The 15,817-nt window shown below is 33.3% G+C and overlaps 1 protein-coding gene across 3 annotated transcripts; it reads right to left on the bottom strand.

Annotated features, from left to right (window-relative positions):
* Positions 1–280: 280 nt before the first annotated feature.
* On the bottom strand, positions 281–15,764 carry LOC123704769 (spermine oxidase-like). 3 transcript variants are annotated; one of them, XM_045653263.1, is made up of 8 exons: positions 15,680–15,764; positions 8,275–8,457; positions 7,791–8,000; positions 7,012–7,228; positions 6,191–6,369; positions 3,024–3,294; positions 2,057–2,163; positions 281–536 (listed from the first exon to the last, which is right to left on the bottom strand). In XM_045653263.1, the coding sequence occupies exons 1-8, from the start codon at positions 15,727–15,729 to the stop codon at positions 299–301; spliced, it is 1,455 nt and encodes a 484-aa protein (XP_045509219.1). In that variant the 5' UTR covers positions 15,730–15,764; the 3' UTR covers positions 281–298. The 3 variants fall into 3 exon arrangements, with proteins under 3 accessions (XP_045509219.1, XP_045509220.1, XP_045509221.1); XM_045653264.1 differs by lacking the exon at positions 3,024–3,294 and adding an exon at positions 4,401–4,665; XM_045653265.1 differs by lacking the exon at positions 15,680–15,764 and adding an exon at positions 11,743–11,886.
* Between the last annotated feature and the right edge of the window lie 53 nt (positions 15,765–15,817).

Below are 15,817 nucleotides of genomic sequence, written 5' to 3' on the forward strand. Positions count from 1 at the left end.
GTATAATACACACACTTTATTATGTTTTATACTTAAAATACTGATATAAACTGAGCTAGAAGCGGCATACGCATAATAACACGTTCCGTTTGAAGTTAGCTAATTATTTAGCTTGGTTGCGTTTAGTCTATCGACTATTTCTTTTTGGCTAATGGTTTAAATGTATATTCTATTTTTTTTCTAACGTGGAACGACTTAAACTTCTAGTTTGTTGTTATATACCGCATCTACGTCAGTTTATATTTTATGTATGTATGGGGATGAAAATAAAAACCACTTGTTCATACAAAACATTTATTTACATTTTACTACTCGGTAATAATCTCATTGCTTCCCTATACCCAGTATCACTTGCTCCAGCTACCGTAGAAAAGTGTGTAGGGTTTGTCGCTTCTCCCGCGAACAAAACTCTTGGTGTTCCGGATGAGTCCAGCAATGGGGCCCCTAGGGCCTCTCTTGCGTGAGGATAGTTTGGTGTGTTTAGATTATCGAAGCTGTAACTACCCCGTGTGTACGGGTTACTATACCATTTTGACCTGTAAACAAAAATTAATTATTGTAAATAATTTGATGGATAGAGATCGATTGATACGTAGAGAGGTATTAATTACGACTTACGTTGTTAAAATTTGGCAAAAGAAATTAAACAAATATTAATCGTTATAATGTTCGTTGTCGAAGTATCGGGATTGGCACTATCCTACTAATATTATAAATGCGAAAGTTTGTATGGATGTATGGATGTTTGTTACTCTTTCACGTAAAAACTACTGAACCGATTACAATGAAATTTAGCACACATATAGAGGGTAACTTGGATTAACACATAGGATAGTTTTTATCCCGGAAATCCCACGGGAACGGGAACTATGCGGGTTTTCCTTTGCAAACGTGGAAATCTAGTAAATTATTAAATGCTATCTGTTCCATGTCGTTGCATCGGGATAAGAATAAAAGAATATTTATAAATATATTTAACAAAATTACCTGAAACGAATATGACTTTTATATATGCCTTTATAAAAAATAAAGATTGTTTGCTCTGTTTTAAAGTATATGATGTCTAACTAGCTGTGCTCTGCGGTTTCACCCGCATTGCTCTGCTCCTATTGGTCTTAGCGTGATGATATTATATAGCTTAGAGATATATAGCATATCTATGATAATATATAAAAGAGCTAGATACGTTACCCGCTCTCTATTTTGGCAAGAAAAAAACTCAGGTAAGTGCCCGAGTTTCACTTAGTCACGCACCATTCAGCGTCGTGGCTGGACGTTCTTTTTATATTTTAATCGGCAGTTGTTATTACGAAGTACATGAGTGAGACATGTATTATGTCTCGTGCGTGAGAGTGAAAGAGAGAACAACTGTATTGGTGATAATGCGTTAGTAAGTAGGTATGTATTAATTACGCTGTTTTTTAGTGCAATGATGTTGGCGTATGCCGCGTCTACTAGTATAATAGGTCATTGTAGCATATAGTCTTCCTCGATAAATGCGCTATCTAACACCGAAATAATTTTTAAATCGGACCAGTATTTCCTGAGTTTAGCGCGTTCAAACAAACAAACAAACTCTTCAGCTTTATAATAATATTAGTATGTACTATGTATAGATTAAAACTAACTGGCTTCGCCCGCGTGGTTAAGAATAGCGAAAAAAAGAGCATGTGTGCCGAGCTCACGTGTCAGAAGTGAAACTTCTTTGGCAAGTTCATCGCCTTACTCCATGACGTGATGGTATTGACATGACGCGATTGAAATTTAACTTTTAACGCGCTTAGAGAAGTTTCACTTAAAAAAATGAAATTTTTTTGGAAATAATGATGATAATCCTTACTAATATTATAAATGCGAAAGTAACTCTGTCTGTCTGTCTGTTACGCAATCACGCCTAAACTACTGAACCAATTAGCATGAAATTTGGTATGGAGATAATTTGATACCCGAGAAAGGACATAGGCTATTTTTTATTGAGAAATATGTACCACGGGCGAAGCCGGGGCGGACCACTAGTAATTAATAATTATAATAAGGAACGACGATTCTTACTAACCTTAGCATTCCCGTTGGTTCTGGTATATTACTATACTTCTTGCCCATAAATTTACGGAGTAACTCCATACATTTTCGTATCACGACCTCATCTGGTAATGTTTCTACCTGTATTAGAAATTATTATTGGTTTTACATTTGTATCAGATTGAAGTTTATGTAATATTGACTTGAGTTGTATTTTTTTTGTTAGTAGGATAACAGTTGTTATTCTTATTCAACCGGAGACACATACAGCAAACCAATTAATACAATTAAACAATCGTTCAGTAGTTTTTCAACTCTGGATGCATCTAACTGCTTTACACGACTTTTTTATTGAATTAAATATAACAGAATATTATATGGGACGGAGCCTTTCGTAATTCTCATATCTTGCATAAAAATATAGAATAACGTACCAGAACGTACCTACCTATTTAAAATGAAAATCGTATATATTTTAATAAAAGAAAAAAGCCTTTAATTTAAAAAATCTGTAACTATTTCACTATGTTTTCAACAGGCATTAAACAGGCATTATTTATTCAATTCAAAATACATGCAAGCATATCATGCAACAAAAAAACATGCTCCTCTAAAAATCACATTAGAATTTTTTTCTTTAATGTACTGGTTTATTTGCGTAAATATTAAGTGTGGAAAAACTTAATATAGATATGGTTAGCTAGCGCTAATATTAGTTAATAACTAATAATATCGAACAACCCATGCAAAACAAATCTAAATGCATAGATAAAACGCATTGACATACCATAAACAACTAGACTCACAATGTTCTATTAAAAGATCGTCAAAAAGCGGCATCGTATTTTATTTCGTTGCCGTAACATTCAAAATCTATTGTATCGCATATAAAACACTTCCTAAGAAACCATAGACAATTTTAAGCGTGATTGTGAGTCTAGTTGTTTATTCTTAAAGAATGACGTCATATTCATCGGCATTCACTTACATTCTATACTGACCATTTTGCCCACATCACCACTCGTCCATAGAGTTAACGTATTATCTGAACCCATAGGGTTGCTAGCTCCAAGAATTCTAGTTATCCAATAATCTTGCTTAGACACTTTTTCTATATCTTCCAACCTCCATAGGAAGCTGAAGAACAATAATTTCCTGTCCCACCATGGTTTTTCGAATGTCAAAACGACTTTATCCATGACGCCCATAGACATTTTGTCTATGACTGTTCTTTTCTCTATTGGCAACGCGGGTTCGAATAATTTTTCATGTCTGGAAACACCGAATTTGAATGACTGATTCGTTTTAAAACAATTTTTTAGGGAAAATCTGTTACTAAAAGGTTTAATTGACAGCTTTGAAGAAAATGAGAACATTGTTTTCAACTTCTAATTTATTTCTATTAAATGTTGAATTTTAATAACGATTTTTAAGCATATTTCTGTAAATGATAATTAGTTAATAATATTAAAAAAGCGAAAATCAACCATTTGGGTTTTCTATCTGTTTTCAATTTTCTTAAAAAATGCACCCGTTGTTTAGTTTTTGAAAATAACAGTATTTTTAATTAATTGTGGTAAATTTTAAATTTAGTTTACTACATATTCAAGTATTTTTGTTCATGTATCTTAGTTGTCTTCATAAAGCATTATTTAATTTATGTTTATCGTGTCTGTGATATATCCGTTTTTTATTAAGCTATTGCATAGCTTTTGAGGGCCTTGAGCGCGGAGACCGAATCCAGAAATTCCGTAACGAAAAAAATCCTCACGCTCCCCACGGGGACGGGCACGGAGGTGTGGCTTGAAGGCATGCTATGCAATAGGTATACCGCGGCAGTCCCCGACTCCCGAGTGCCACACGTCTTTTTTCACCTTACATTTAGTATTATTCTAGTTTGAGTACTTTTAATTTTAAACATCACTTTCAGTGCTTCCATATTTTTTGTTTTCTATTGATAAAGTTTAAGGATTTCAGAATTATTTAATTACATAAATCATCTTTCTTCCAACATGTTTTCATTTTAATGGCATCGTCTAATACCTTCTCTCCAAGTATGCATGCCTTCATTTCTCATAATGTATTAAATGGATCATCTATTGCATTTTTTGCTGCGATGATGATTGTATATCATAAATGATGTCAATGTTTGCATGGGTGCTAAATTTCAATGATAATTTAGCATGCTTTTATTCCCCGTGATTTTTTTAAATGCAAATAATCCGTCATTTTTAGCCCTAGCTATGCCAATGATCAATGATTAGTGAACCCTTGTGACTATATTCCTTCATACATATACATCAAAACACATACATTCTTGTATGTATTTCATATACGATATTCACCCCTATCCCCATGCATTGAGGTTCAATACTGACCGTCATAGCGTCATCACCCGTCGTCCACAAGCTTATAGTCCGATTCGACGCCATACAAGGTTCTATATCCATGAATCTCCTCAACCATTTCTCGTCATCTCCCAAACTTTTAATATCATCCTCATTCCATAAAAAACCGAAGAATTTGTTCTCCCACCAACGTTCCGCGAATTGCAAAACTATTTTATCTACCAATCCTATTGTCATTTTGTCTATGGCCGTTATTTTGTCTTGTGGCAACTCCGGTGAGAATAGTGTCGAATGTCTGTACCAAAACATGAATTTTATAAAAAACAAATCACATAGACTTTTCGAGATTTTAGCGCGTTTTTAAGACTAAATGCAGCCAATTGTGAAAAAATATACCTATGAATGAAATTTTTATGGTCGTTTACCTTTAGATATATCTGGTGATAACAACTTGCTGTGGTGAAATGTGGAGGGGATTACTGCGCTTGGATATACACGTCCATTATTAAAATATTACTCAGTTACATTGAGCATATTCTGCACTAGTTTCGGCTAGGGCAAATAATAATCATTTCATTATTTTTATTTCATTCATTCAATTATCATGGCAATTTTTGAATGTACGGGTGTTTTTTTTTTCAGTTTATTTTAACGTAAAGTGTTTTGAAGTTTAAATTTTTTGGTAGCATTTGTCATTAATTATAAGTTAAATCCTTTAATGATTTCAATTTCATACTGATTTAAATCCTTTGAATTAATGCGTTCGAAATAATATAAGAAGTAACAAATTCAATTATTTATAATCCATAACCGTTTAAGATCCATGCAATTATTTAAGTCAACCTTCACCAAGTTTATTATAAAAACGATCATAATAAACCAGCTCCAAATACTAACTTAAACATTAGGTAACTATTCACTCAACTAGACTTTATTTATAAACACATCCCTTCGATATTTCAAATTGCATATCCCGATTATTTAATTTCCATCTCTATTCCGAAGCAATAAAGTTCATTTCAACTGACCGGTATAACATCATTCCCGGCTATCTAAAGCGTCAATGTCAAATTAGACACTATACATCCGTCCGATCGGGAATTGCCATTAAAGAAGGAGAAGAGAAGTTTCTATATCATGTAACCTTTTTAGTAATTTTTCATCTATTTTCAATGTCTATTATCTGACAACCATAAACAACAACAACATGAAGCGTAGCATATTTATTTTCCATCAATGGTTCTCGAATTTTACAACTATTTTATCCGCGTAAATCATTGTTATTTTGTCTATGGCGGATATTTTTTCTTATGGCAACTCCGGTGTGAAAGTGTTCGATGTCTGTAATGTTTTGCTTTTTGAATTGATTCCGATTTTGAAGTTTATATTTTAGTTCTTTGTTTTATGTAGGAAACGGAACTGTTGATTCTTTATAGATACGATTAAAATAAATGGTCATAATTAAACGTAGAATTTAAGCCCGCTGTTATTTTATTACTTTTTAATACCTTCCCTGAAGCGCGCATAACTCTCATTCCTTATTTTTGTTAACATTTAATTGTTATTTTAATGCATTTCTAACACACCTGATATGTGAAGGTACATAATTATCGAAGCTGATTATCTAAATATACTGCACTACAACACATCTACCATCATATACAGACTACTAATTACAAAATAAAATGCATCTACCCTAACCCTTTACTTTATACTTGCTATGCCCTTAAACTGATGATAAAATGAATGAATGGATAAGATCTACTACCCATAACCTTAAAAATGACAGATTAAGTGAATAATAATTGAATGAAACTCACCGTTCCTTTAAGACACCCAACGACACGGTGACGATAACATGTCGTGCGGTGTAAGTCTGTCCTCCTTCACACTCTACTATAACATTGCCTGTACTATTACGTGGCCATATAATTCTTGATACGGGCGAATTTAGCTTAATATCTAGGTTTGGTAACCCTGGCCCGTTGTTGTATGTGTTCTGAAATATTATATTAATAGCATTTTATAGTATAAAAGCCCCATTCTATACTAATAACATAAAGCTGAAGGTTTTTTTTTAATCTGAGGAAGAACTGGTTCAAATGTAAATAATCTTCTGTTTTTTATAGTCCATATATTGAATTAGTCTATTGACTATTTAACATCATGTTCGACTTGTGTGAAATCGTGGCGCTTCAGTAATAAATTAGATAAATAAGTGTTAAATAAAATGCGTGTTTTTAACCGACTTCAAAAAAAAGGAGGAGGTTATCAATTCGGCCGGTATGTTTTTTTTTTTTTTTTTTTTTTATGTATGTACACCGATTACTCCGAGGTTTCTGAACCAATTTACGTGATTCTTTTTTTGTTCGATGCGGGATGGTGTCGAATTGGTCCCATAAAAATTTTATTCGGATAGGCCCAGTAGTTTTTATTTTATGAGCATTTTTGTCTGTAGGTATTTGTAAATTTTGCAAGTGCAAGTTTGAAGTCGGTTGTTTTTAACGCAGTTATTACTTGTAGATGTTTTGAAACCAAAAATATGAAAAAAAAAATGTTATAAATAAGAAATAAGTACGAAAACAAAAGTATTGTAGTCCTTTGGCAAAAATAGGACCAATCTCAGTATTAGTTTACTTACCAAAAGCAGCTCAAAAAAGGTCTTATAGCCATATCTATGCCAGCTCATATGCTGATGTCCACCTAACTCTTTGAAAGCCGACTTTGCACTAACATCGGTCCAGTCGTTTGACCCTTCATAATTATTAACGATCAGGTTCATAAAGTTTAAAAACTCCTTTATAAACGTCTGATTGTTTTCCAATTCGGGATATTTGATTTTAATGTGTTCCATGAATCTAGAAGTTTAAAAAAAAATGCTAAAAATATTGTTACTGGGAAGACGTGTAATATGAGGTACATTTTTTTACGCGTAATGGGTAACAACTAACAAGTCACAACAGCTTCTACTAGTACAAATAAATATAGATTAAAAATACGCTACTAATATAAATTCATGAAATTATTATATCATCACCGATCCTTGTTAAATGTATACAGTTTGAATTAAATCTATCCGTTTAAAGTGGGTCAAAATCGAGTATAAACGAGTCGGTTACATATAAACATAGGGCGTATTCAGAAAGAAAGCTTGAAACTTATAAGCGCTTATAAGCGCTTATCGGCGCTTGTCAGCACTGGTAACCTGCGCAGGAAAATATATGAACATGCGCCTATAAGCGCTGATCGGCGCCGACAAGTTCCGACAAGCTTCAACAATGCTGGTGGCTGCCATATAAAATTTGTGTAGAACGAACCAGCATTGACAAGCGCCGATAAGCGCTTACAAGTTTCAAGCTTTCTTTCTGAATACGCCCATATAGATGAAAGCTAATATGACGTTAAAAACAAAACACTTACTTGCCAGTAATAAATTCGCCCAAAGACAACGGCTTATCCGTCGAAGTGACAGCTTGATCATGACAGAATGCGACTAGTTCGGAAATCAACGTATTATTGCCTTGGCTTCCATCTGACCTGTACACTTCGAATTCCAAATCTTGGTCTAGTAATGGTATGTTGTTGTCTATGGCCATTTGGTATACTCTGCTGTTCTCTGTGCCGTGTATCCTGGAAAATAATTTATATAATCTATACTTTATCATTTATTTATTTTTATTATTAATACTATAAAGCTGATTTTGTTTGTTTGAACGCGCTTATCTCAGGAACTACTGATCCGATTTGAAAAATTATTTCGGTTTTAGATAGCCCATTCATCGAGGAAGGCTATAGGCTATATATTATCACGCTGAAACCAACAGGAGCGGAGCCTCGCGAGTGATACCGGGGGGCGCAGCTAGTAAACTAAAAAAGACAGCCATTATGCTACTTCTACACTCACCATTCAGCCCCCTCCTCTATAAACCCATCGCCAAACGGCACAGTCTTCACTCTACCCCCTATTCTGTCCATAGCCTCGAGGCCCAGCACTCTCTTGCCGGCCCGCGCAAGTGTAGACGCAGCCGTCACCCCGGCAGCGCCGAGACCGACGACAATCGTATCGTATGATTCTGGCATGGCTTGACTGGAAATTATAATAAAGTACATGTAACGTATAAGAAAATCACCACTTCATAGCCTAGAAAACAAAAATAAACTAGTAGGAATAAGTCAGGTTGCAGCAGCAGGCAGGCTTAAGGGTGCTTTTAATTAATAATGAGCGAGGAATGTGTGTTGAAAATAACCAATAGTATCGCTTCAAACTTCAAACTAAATGAAGCGATATGATTGGTACTTACAAACACATTCCTCCCTACACATCCTCGCACATTATTAGTGGAAAAACACCCTAACACTGAACTTATAATTTCGCGTAACTTATTACGCCAAGTCTATAAACGCCTAAGGCTGGTTGCAGAGCTTGACCGACCATCAGTGCGTACGTCAGTCGCGCTTGTCATATGTATGGAAATTCATAAAACCGTTCATAGCTAGACCGACCATACGCACGCGTATTGTCATGCGCATTAGTGTCAGTCATACAATTGTTGATGCGTATCGTCAGGACCGACGGTACGCACTGACGGTCGGTCAAGCTCTGCAACCAGCCTAATATCTATAGTCTTCAATCTTCATACAAACCATTCGTCTTAACGTGGTCTTAACTGTAAGGTTTTAAAAAATACAAAACTTTTAAAATAATACGGTTTATTACACACATTATTGTGTTTAAATTACGTACCTACCTACATTTAACCGCATTATTAATATTACTAAAAATACGTACATTATAAACACACTATAACACACATTCTTCAAACTTTTAACACGGAATAACTTTAACAGACTTTTCTTAACTAAACTCATAACAGATAACTGCTTATTTACAAAGCTTAACACAAAATGGTTTATAATCAACAAAATAGTATAATTAGGAAGCTATTTATATAAAGAGCTAAATATTTTGTATGAATTGTTAATTAGGAATCCAGTTTCATTGATTATATTTGACGAATTATGTAACTAAATGACCCTGCGAACAGTACCAGTTATTGTAATTTACATAACATAAATAAATAGAAAATACGTTCAAATCATCGTATTTTGGAGGTGTGTGTTTTATTTATAGATGTACCACTTAACCTATGTTAAAATAAAATGATGTAAGTTATTGCTATGTATTATTGTAAGTAAGTATGTATTAAGTAAGTAGTAGTAAGTAGTAAGTACTTCAAAATTAACTTTTAGGCTTTTACACGCTGTTTGCGTAAACATATATTTTGTGAAAGTTTAGTTTGTATCCACTATTATAATGCGCTGTTGCCGCTCTTCACTAAGCTGCAGATGAAAAAGCATGGGCACACACTTAGACAGTGTTGCCACCTAAGTTGCCACACTTTCTACATCAGTGCCATAATAAGCGCCGTTGCCGCACTCTATTTACAAGCCTATAGAGTCGCGCTCCACATTCAACCTGCGTTGCCACATTTACATCGCCTGTATCTATGCAGAAATTAAGCGCGGTTGCCGCACTAAACTGAACAGTAGATAGTGGCGCGCTCTACATTCAACCTGCGTTGCGACACCTACAGCACGCGAACACCTATGCAGTAGTTACGCGCGGTTGCCGCACTCAAACTGTATTGCCGATAGACTTGAGGCGCACTATACACTTAAGCAGCGATGCCGCACTTACATATATTGCTTATTGAATAGATAGGCTATTCAATTTGAAAACTTATGCGGCGTTGCCGCACTCCGATAAGCGGTTAAGGTGCTAGCCATAATAAATAAAAATAGATAAGAGCTCTCCAAATGTGATTAAAAAAGCAACATACACCTATTCATAAATAAGATATCGAAATGAAAGACTACTTAAAATCTTCCATCTGTACACAGTACAGACTTTTGTTGTTCAATATAAATAAGCATGTGTATGTGTAAATATCATGTATATCTCTAATATTATATATAAATCTCGTGTCACAATGTTTGTCCTCAATGGACTCCTAAACCACTTAACCGATTATAATAAAATTCGCACACCATGTGCAGTTCGATCCAACTTGCGAGATAGGATAGGTTTTATCCCGGAAATCCCTCGGGAACGGGAACTATGCGGGTTTTTCTTTGAAAACGCGGGCAAAGCCGCGGGCGGAAAGCTAGTAATATATATATATATATATATATATATATATATATATATATAGTTATAGCGGTCCGCCCCAGCTTCGCCCATGGTATATGTTTATGTTTTCTCTCCATAAGAACCTACCACATACTTCAAAGAGTATTTTAAAAAAAGAATTAAGGAAATTGGTTCAGCCGTACTTGAGTTTTGTGCTTAGCAACACATTATTATCATTTTAAATGTAAAACCTATATATTAGATAAGTATGAAGTATTAATGATTATTCATATTAATTAAAATAGTAAAAAATATGTAACTACTAACAACTAGAAGTAGATTTTCCATAAATAATCAAATAAATAAATAATGCACATACCTGTAACACAGAATACTTAATAGTAGCTTACCGCTTACGTAAACAATTTGTTTTGTTGTTGTTGTTTTCTAAATATTTAGAATGAGAATGAAGAAATTAAATACACTAATCATTTCACTTCAGAAATTTACGGTGAACATGGTTTACGCCCAAAGCACAGAATACATAATAGTAGCTAAACGCTACAGAACGGACACTCTCCGCCTCCCGCCAAAATTAAACACTTACCTCACCCCGCACGATCAGACATGTTATGGTACCCATTTCCCCGCAAGGACGATACCAACGACGTCTTTAGACGAAACGCAACGAAGATTGACAACATTAATCAAATTGACTTAAAGCAATTTTATTATTTTGGATTTGTGATTATCGTTTTTCGTAGAAAATGGTTAGATATTGTGCTGTTTACGGATGTATTTCATCAGAAAAACGCGAATTTTTTTTTACGCTAGTCACAAATGTGCCAACCATAAAGAGTTTACACACATTTGCAGTCTCTACAGTGTGACTGTCAAAACTATAATTTTGTATGGAGTGTCCGGGGTGTGCCCAAAGCCAATAATTAATATGACGCAAAACTGCGAGGCTTAATATAGTCACAGTTTACTTAATAGCTATCGCTAACATAGTATCATTTCGTACTATGTCCAATTAGGGTATTAATTTGATTACAGACTAATTTTCGTCTAAGTTAATTACCTTTTTTAATCAACTAATTTAATTAGTCTATAATTTATATAGTGAAACAAAGATTATGAGCTTGTTTGATCAATTTTTATCAATTCTTTATCTACAGTCCCTCAAATTCAAAATGTTAATAAAACTATGCGAAATGCGAATTATCTATCAAAGAAAATTACCTTTAACTAATCTGATTTCCCGTCAGATGTGTTCCAATTAACGTATGAATGTTTTAGAACGTTTACACCTGTGGTTTACACTGTAGCGCTTGTATGTGAATATCACTTGTTTCATACAAAATCACTTACAAATTGATTTGTTTTGATTGTCGCATCCGAAATATTATAAATTTATAACCTCAGTCGTGTTTTGGTTACGTCATTCTCAGCTGATAAGTCTGACCACAGAACATATATGACACATGACAGATGTCTTTGATCATTGCCATAATGAAAAAAAATAATAGAAAAGATGATATTTGCCATTTGTAAGTTAGAGGTCTACCAGAATCTGATGGCATATTTTTATTTAAGAAATAAAAGATTTTCATGTGGCAACTTATTTGACAACTATCAAATTGGTTGTCAAATTATTTGTCTTTTTTGCAGTTGATGAATAATTTTTAGGATTTTGTCTAAAAAATCTTCGAAAATGTCGAAAATGCCGCTGCGATCACAAGCGAGATGTGTTGTTTATATTTTTGATAAGAAAACATTCGATGAAGAAGGGTCCAACACATCACAATTTTCAATTTTGAAGATTTTATTGGTAAATTGGACTTACCCGTTTTGATACTTTAAATTAAAAAAATATTATATGTAGGTAACTATAATATTGTTTGTTGATTAGAATATAATTTTATGAAAACTTATTACAGGAGTTTCCAATACGGCTATTCTTCAAGTCAAAGCTGTCCAAGTCAATTTTATAATGTGTATCTGTTAATACTTACGAAAATAAACATAGTTTTATTTTATTTTTATTTTATTTTATAAAAAAATATAAACAGTCTAGTTTTCTATCGATATAACATCGATATTTTCACATGGCATAATGATAATGAACATACAAATATAGGTATGTGTAAATAATAATATGTATTACCTGTATAAAAGAAATTTGTATATTATACATGTAAGTATGTACCTACATAATATTAAGTGGATATCTCATTATTAAGTTCAGTATTGTCCACTTATGTAATGTGACTAATGATATTGAGAACAAACTAAAAAATAAGCAGTATCAAGATCGTTCAGTCCATTTTCCCTAGGGTTGCACACTCAAAATTTTGATTTCCCTATTTGCCATCAGATTCTGGTTTTTTTACCTATAATGACGGATCCGTTGAACGTTATACGGTGCCTATGTGTGAACAGAGCATAAATTTATGACGTATCCGTTAAAAACGTTCAAGTAAAACGGACTCCCATGTGTGAACGGGTTGTAAGATCGGTACGATTTTACACAGTCCAAGTAATTTACGATAACGGATAATCATTTTTATTAATAATGTTACGAATGGTTGATACCAATTTTTGTGTTGTTAATGATACAATGCAAACAAAACACATTTGAGAAACTGCACCACAGTATACAGACTACAAACAGTAAGATAACTAGTAAGTCTTATCTATAAAATAACAACGCACTCTCGAAGCAATAGCCAATAGGGTTGTTACCTTTTTGTTACTCTTTTCTTTTCTTTAAACTCTCATGGAGTTGTGAACATCGTATTTAATCGAAATGAATAATAAAGTTTAAATAAAACTTATATCTATTCTAATATTATAAAGCTGAAGATTTTGTTTGTTTGTTTGTTTGAACGCGCTAATCTCAGGAACTACTCCGATTCGAAAAAAATATATCGATGTTAGATAGCCCATTTTTCGAGGATGCTATAGGTATAGGCAATATTTTATCATCACGCTAAGACCAACAGAAGCAGAACAATGTGGGTGAAACCGTGGAGCACAACCAGTATTATAAAGCTATTTAAATGTTTTTTTTTTTATCGTGGTAAATCTGTGTGGTAAATGATATAAGCTTCTTTGGTAAATGTATATATTATGTCATCTCGCGACCACGAACTGAGCAAAAAGTTGCATTAACGTTTTATTGAGATTGGATTTTCGCAACTGTTTCTATGTGATATCGTGACAGTACGGAACGGTTGTATCACAATCATAAAATTATTATTTTTTTATTTTAATTTGGCACACCAACAATAAATACATTTGACATTGATAAAATTAACATTACTAATTAATTAATATTATACACTTATAAATAAAAGGTGTACACAGCATTTACAATAATAGTTTAGTTCTCGAAATTATATAGAATTATTTATGAACATACCTAACATATAATTTAATTACAATATCAATATTTTATTTTTATTATTAATTGTTTGTTCAATTTAAACTTTCTGGCATTATATAAGATTTAGTCATCATCCATTTTCCTAGAAAATATATAATAAAATGTTATCTGTTATCTATTGAGGGTCACAATAACAAGATAATGATATTGATTGTTTATAAAAGATTCAATGATATTACTGTTTAAGTAATTACCACAGTAAATAGAACAAACAGTAAAGCAACTATCTCTGTAACAACTTTCATTCCAATCGGTCCAGTGGTTGAGGCCTGAAGAAGAGACAGACTGACAGATGGACAAGAGTTACTTTTTTATAATATTAGTTATGATGAAAAAACGTGATAGTAAGTTCTAAATTCAATGCATGATAATTAACTGTAACAGCTGGTTTTATGACACAGATTAGGACTTAGGTACCTAATTTCGATACAACTATGGAGTTTCTTGCCGATTCTTCTCAATAGATACTACTTTCCGAATCGGTGGTAAATGTTAAAAATATTTAAAAATATGACGTTTCAAAAGTGCTTCTCATCTACTACCTACATCTAACTAGCTTACCGCCCGCGGTTTCGCCCGCTTTGTCTCAAACCTAATAAATTATACACTAAAACTTTCCTCTTGAATCACTCTATGTATTCAAAAAACCGCATCAAAATCCGTTCCGTAGTTTAAAGATTTAAGCATACAAAGGGACATGGGGACAGAAAAAGCGACTTTGTTTTATACTATGTAGTGAAGTGATATGTGTGTCAAAGGTGATATTTTATCAGTTTTATTGACTGTATTATTATCTAAGACTATTATGTCATTCTTTTTATGTTAATCTGTTTTATGTATTTTTAACCCATTGAGCCCCGATCGACCCGATCGGTCCACGACACAATAGATTCTAAGATTCTATTGTGTCTGTGATACCGGGGGCTGAGTTATTAACCGACTTCAAAAAAAGGAGGAGGTTATCAATTCGGCCGGTATGTTTTTTTATGTATGTACACCGATTACTCCGAGGTTTCTGAACCGATTTACGTGATTCTTTTTTGTTCGACGCGGGATGGTGTCGAATTGGTTCCATAAAAAAATTATTCGGATAGGCCCAGTAGTTTTTATTTTATGAGCATTTTTGTCTGTATTTGTAAATGTTGCAAGTAACTTTGATTCACTTCCCGGTAACCGATTGAGCTGAAATTTCGTATACGTATGTAAATTGGATAGCTATGAAACATTATCATGACATAGAGCTGATTTGATAGGAACTCAGTAATATATTGCCTCATCTTTATCGAGTTTGGGCTCGTTTGATTCGTGTTGAAAAATACACTAAAAAGCTTACTAAAAAGTATTAAGTAAATAAAAATAACTGCGTTAAAAACAAGACTTCAAAAACGCAAAAGTAATCGGTTGTTTTTAACGCAGTTATTTTTATTATAATTATACTAGCTAAGCTTCGCTAGGCTTCGTGCGTACAACATCACGAGAATTTTTCAATTTTTTATTACCTATTTAATTCCTGACAAGTTTTTCTTGTTGATATTGATTAAAAAGAAGGATTTTTTATAAAATAAATAAATAATATAGTTAAAAAATAACCGTAGAATTATTGTATTGTCACCGATACTTTGAATTCAATCTATCGCCGTAATGCCGGTTTAAATCACATCTAAATGAGTCGGTTTCATACAAAACTACAGGTGAAGCTAATACTAAAATAATAACGTTTTAAAAACATACCCAAAGTTGGCCAGCACCAAAACAACCAGCATTCGAATTGACATCCACATTGCGACTGATTTCACACGAGACAAAACATGTTTATAGTTTATAGTTATATATAGGATATAATTATCTAATAATCTACAGCATCCAGCG

This window comes from Colias croceus, chromosome 30 (genome assembly GCF_905220415.1).
Source record: "Colias croceus chromosome 30, ilColCroc2.1".
Classification (NCBI taxonomy): Eukaryota; Metazoa; Arthropoda; class Insecta; order Lepidoptera; family Pieridae; genus Colias; species Colias croceus.

Excerpts from the sequence above, each read along its gene's own strand:
- LOC123704769 (XM_045653263.1), bottom strand. The coding sequence starts at position 15,729 with ATGTGGATGTCAATTCGAATGCTGGTTGTTTTGGTGCTGGCCAACTTT. Across the intron at positions 8,458-15,679 it reads TTGGTGCTGGCCAACTTTGG|TCAAGCCATGCCAGAATCAT; the intron begins GTATGTTTTTAA and ends TATAATTTCCAG. Across the intron at positions 6,370-7,011 it reads CCTTTTTTGAGCTGCTTTTG|AACACATACAACAACGGGCC; the intron begins GTAAGTAAACTA and ends ATAATATTTCAG.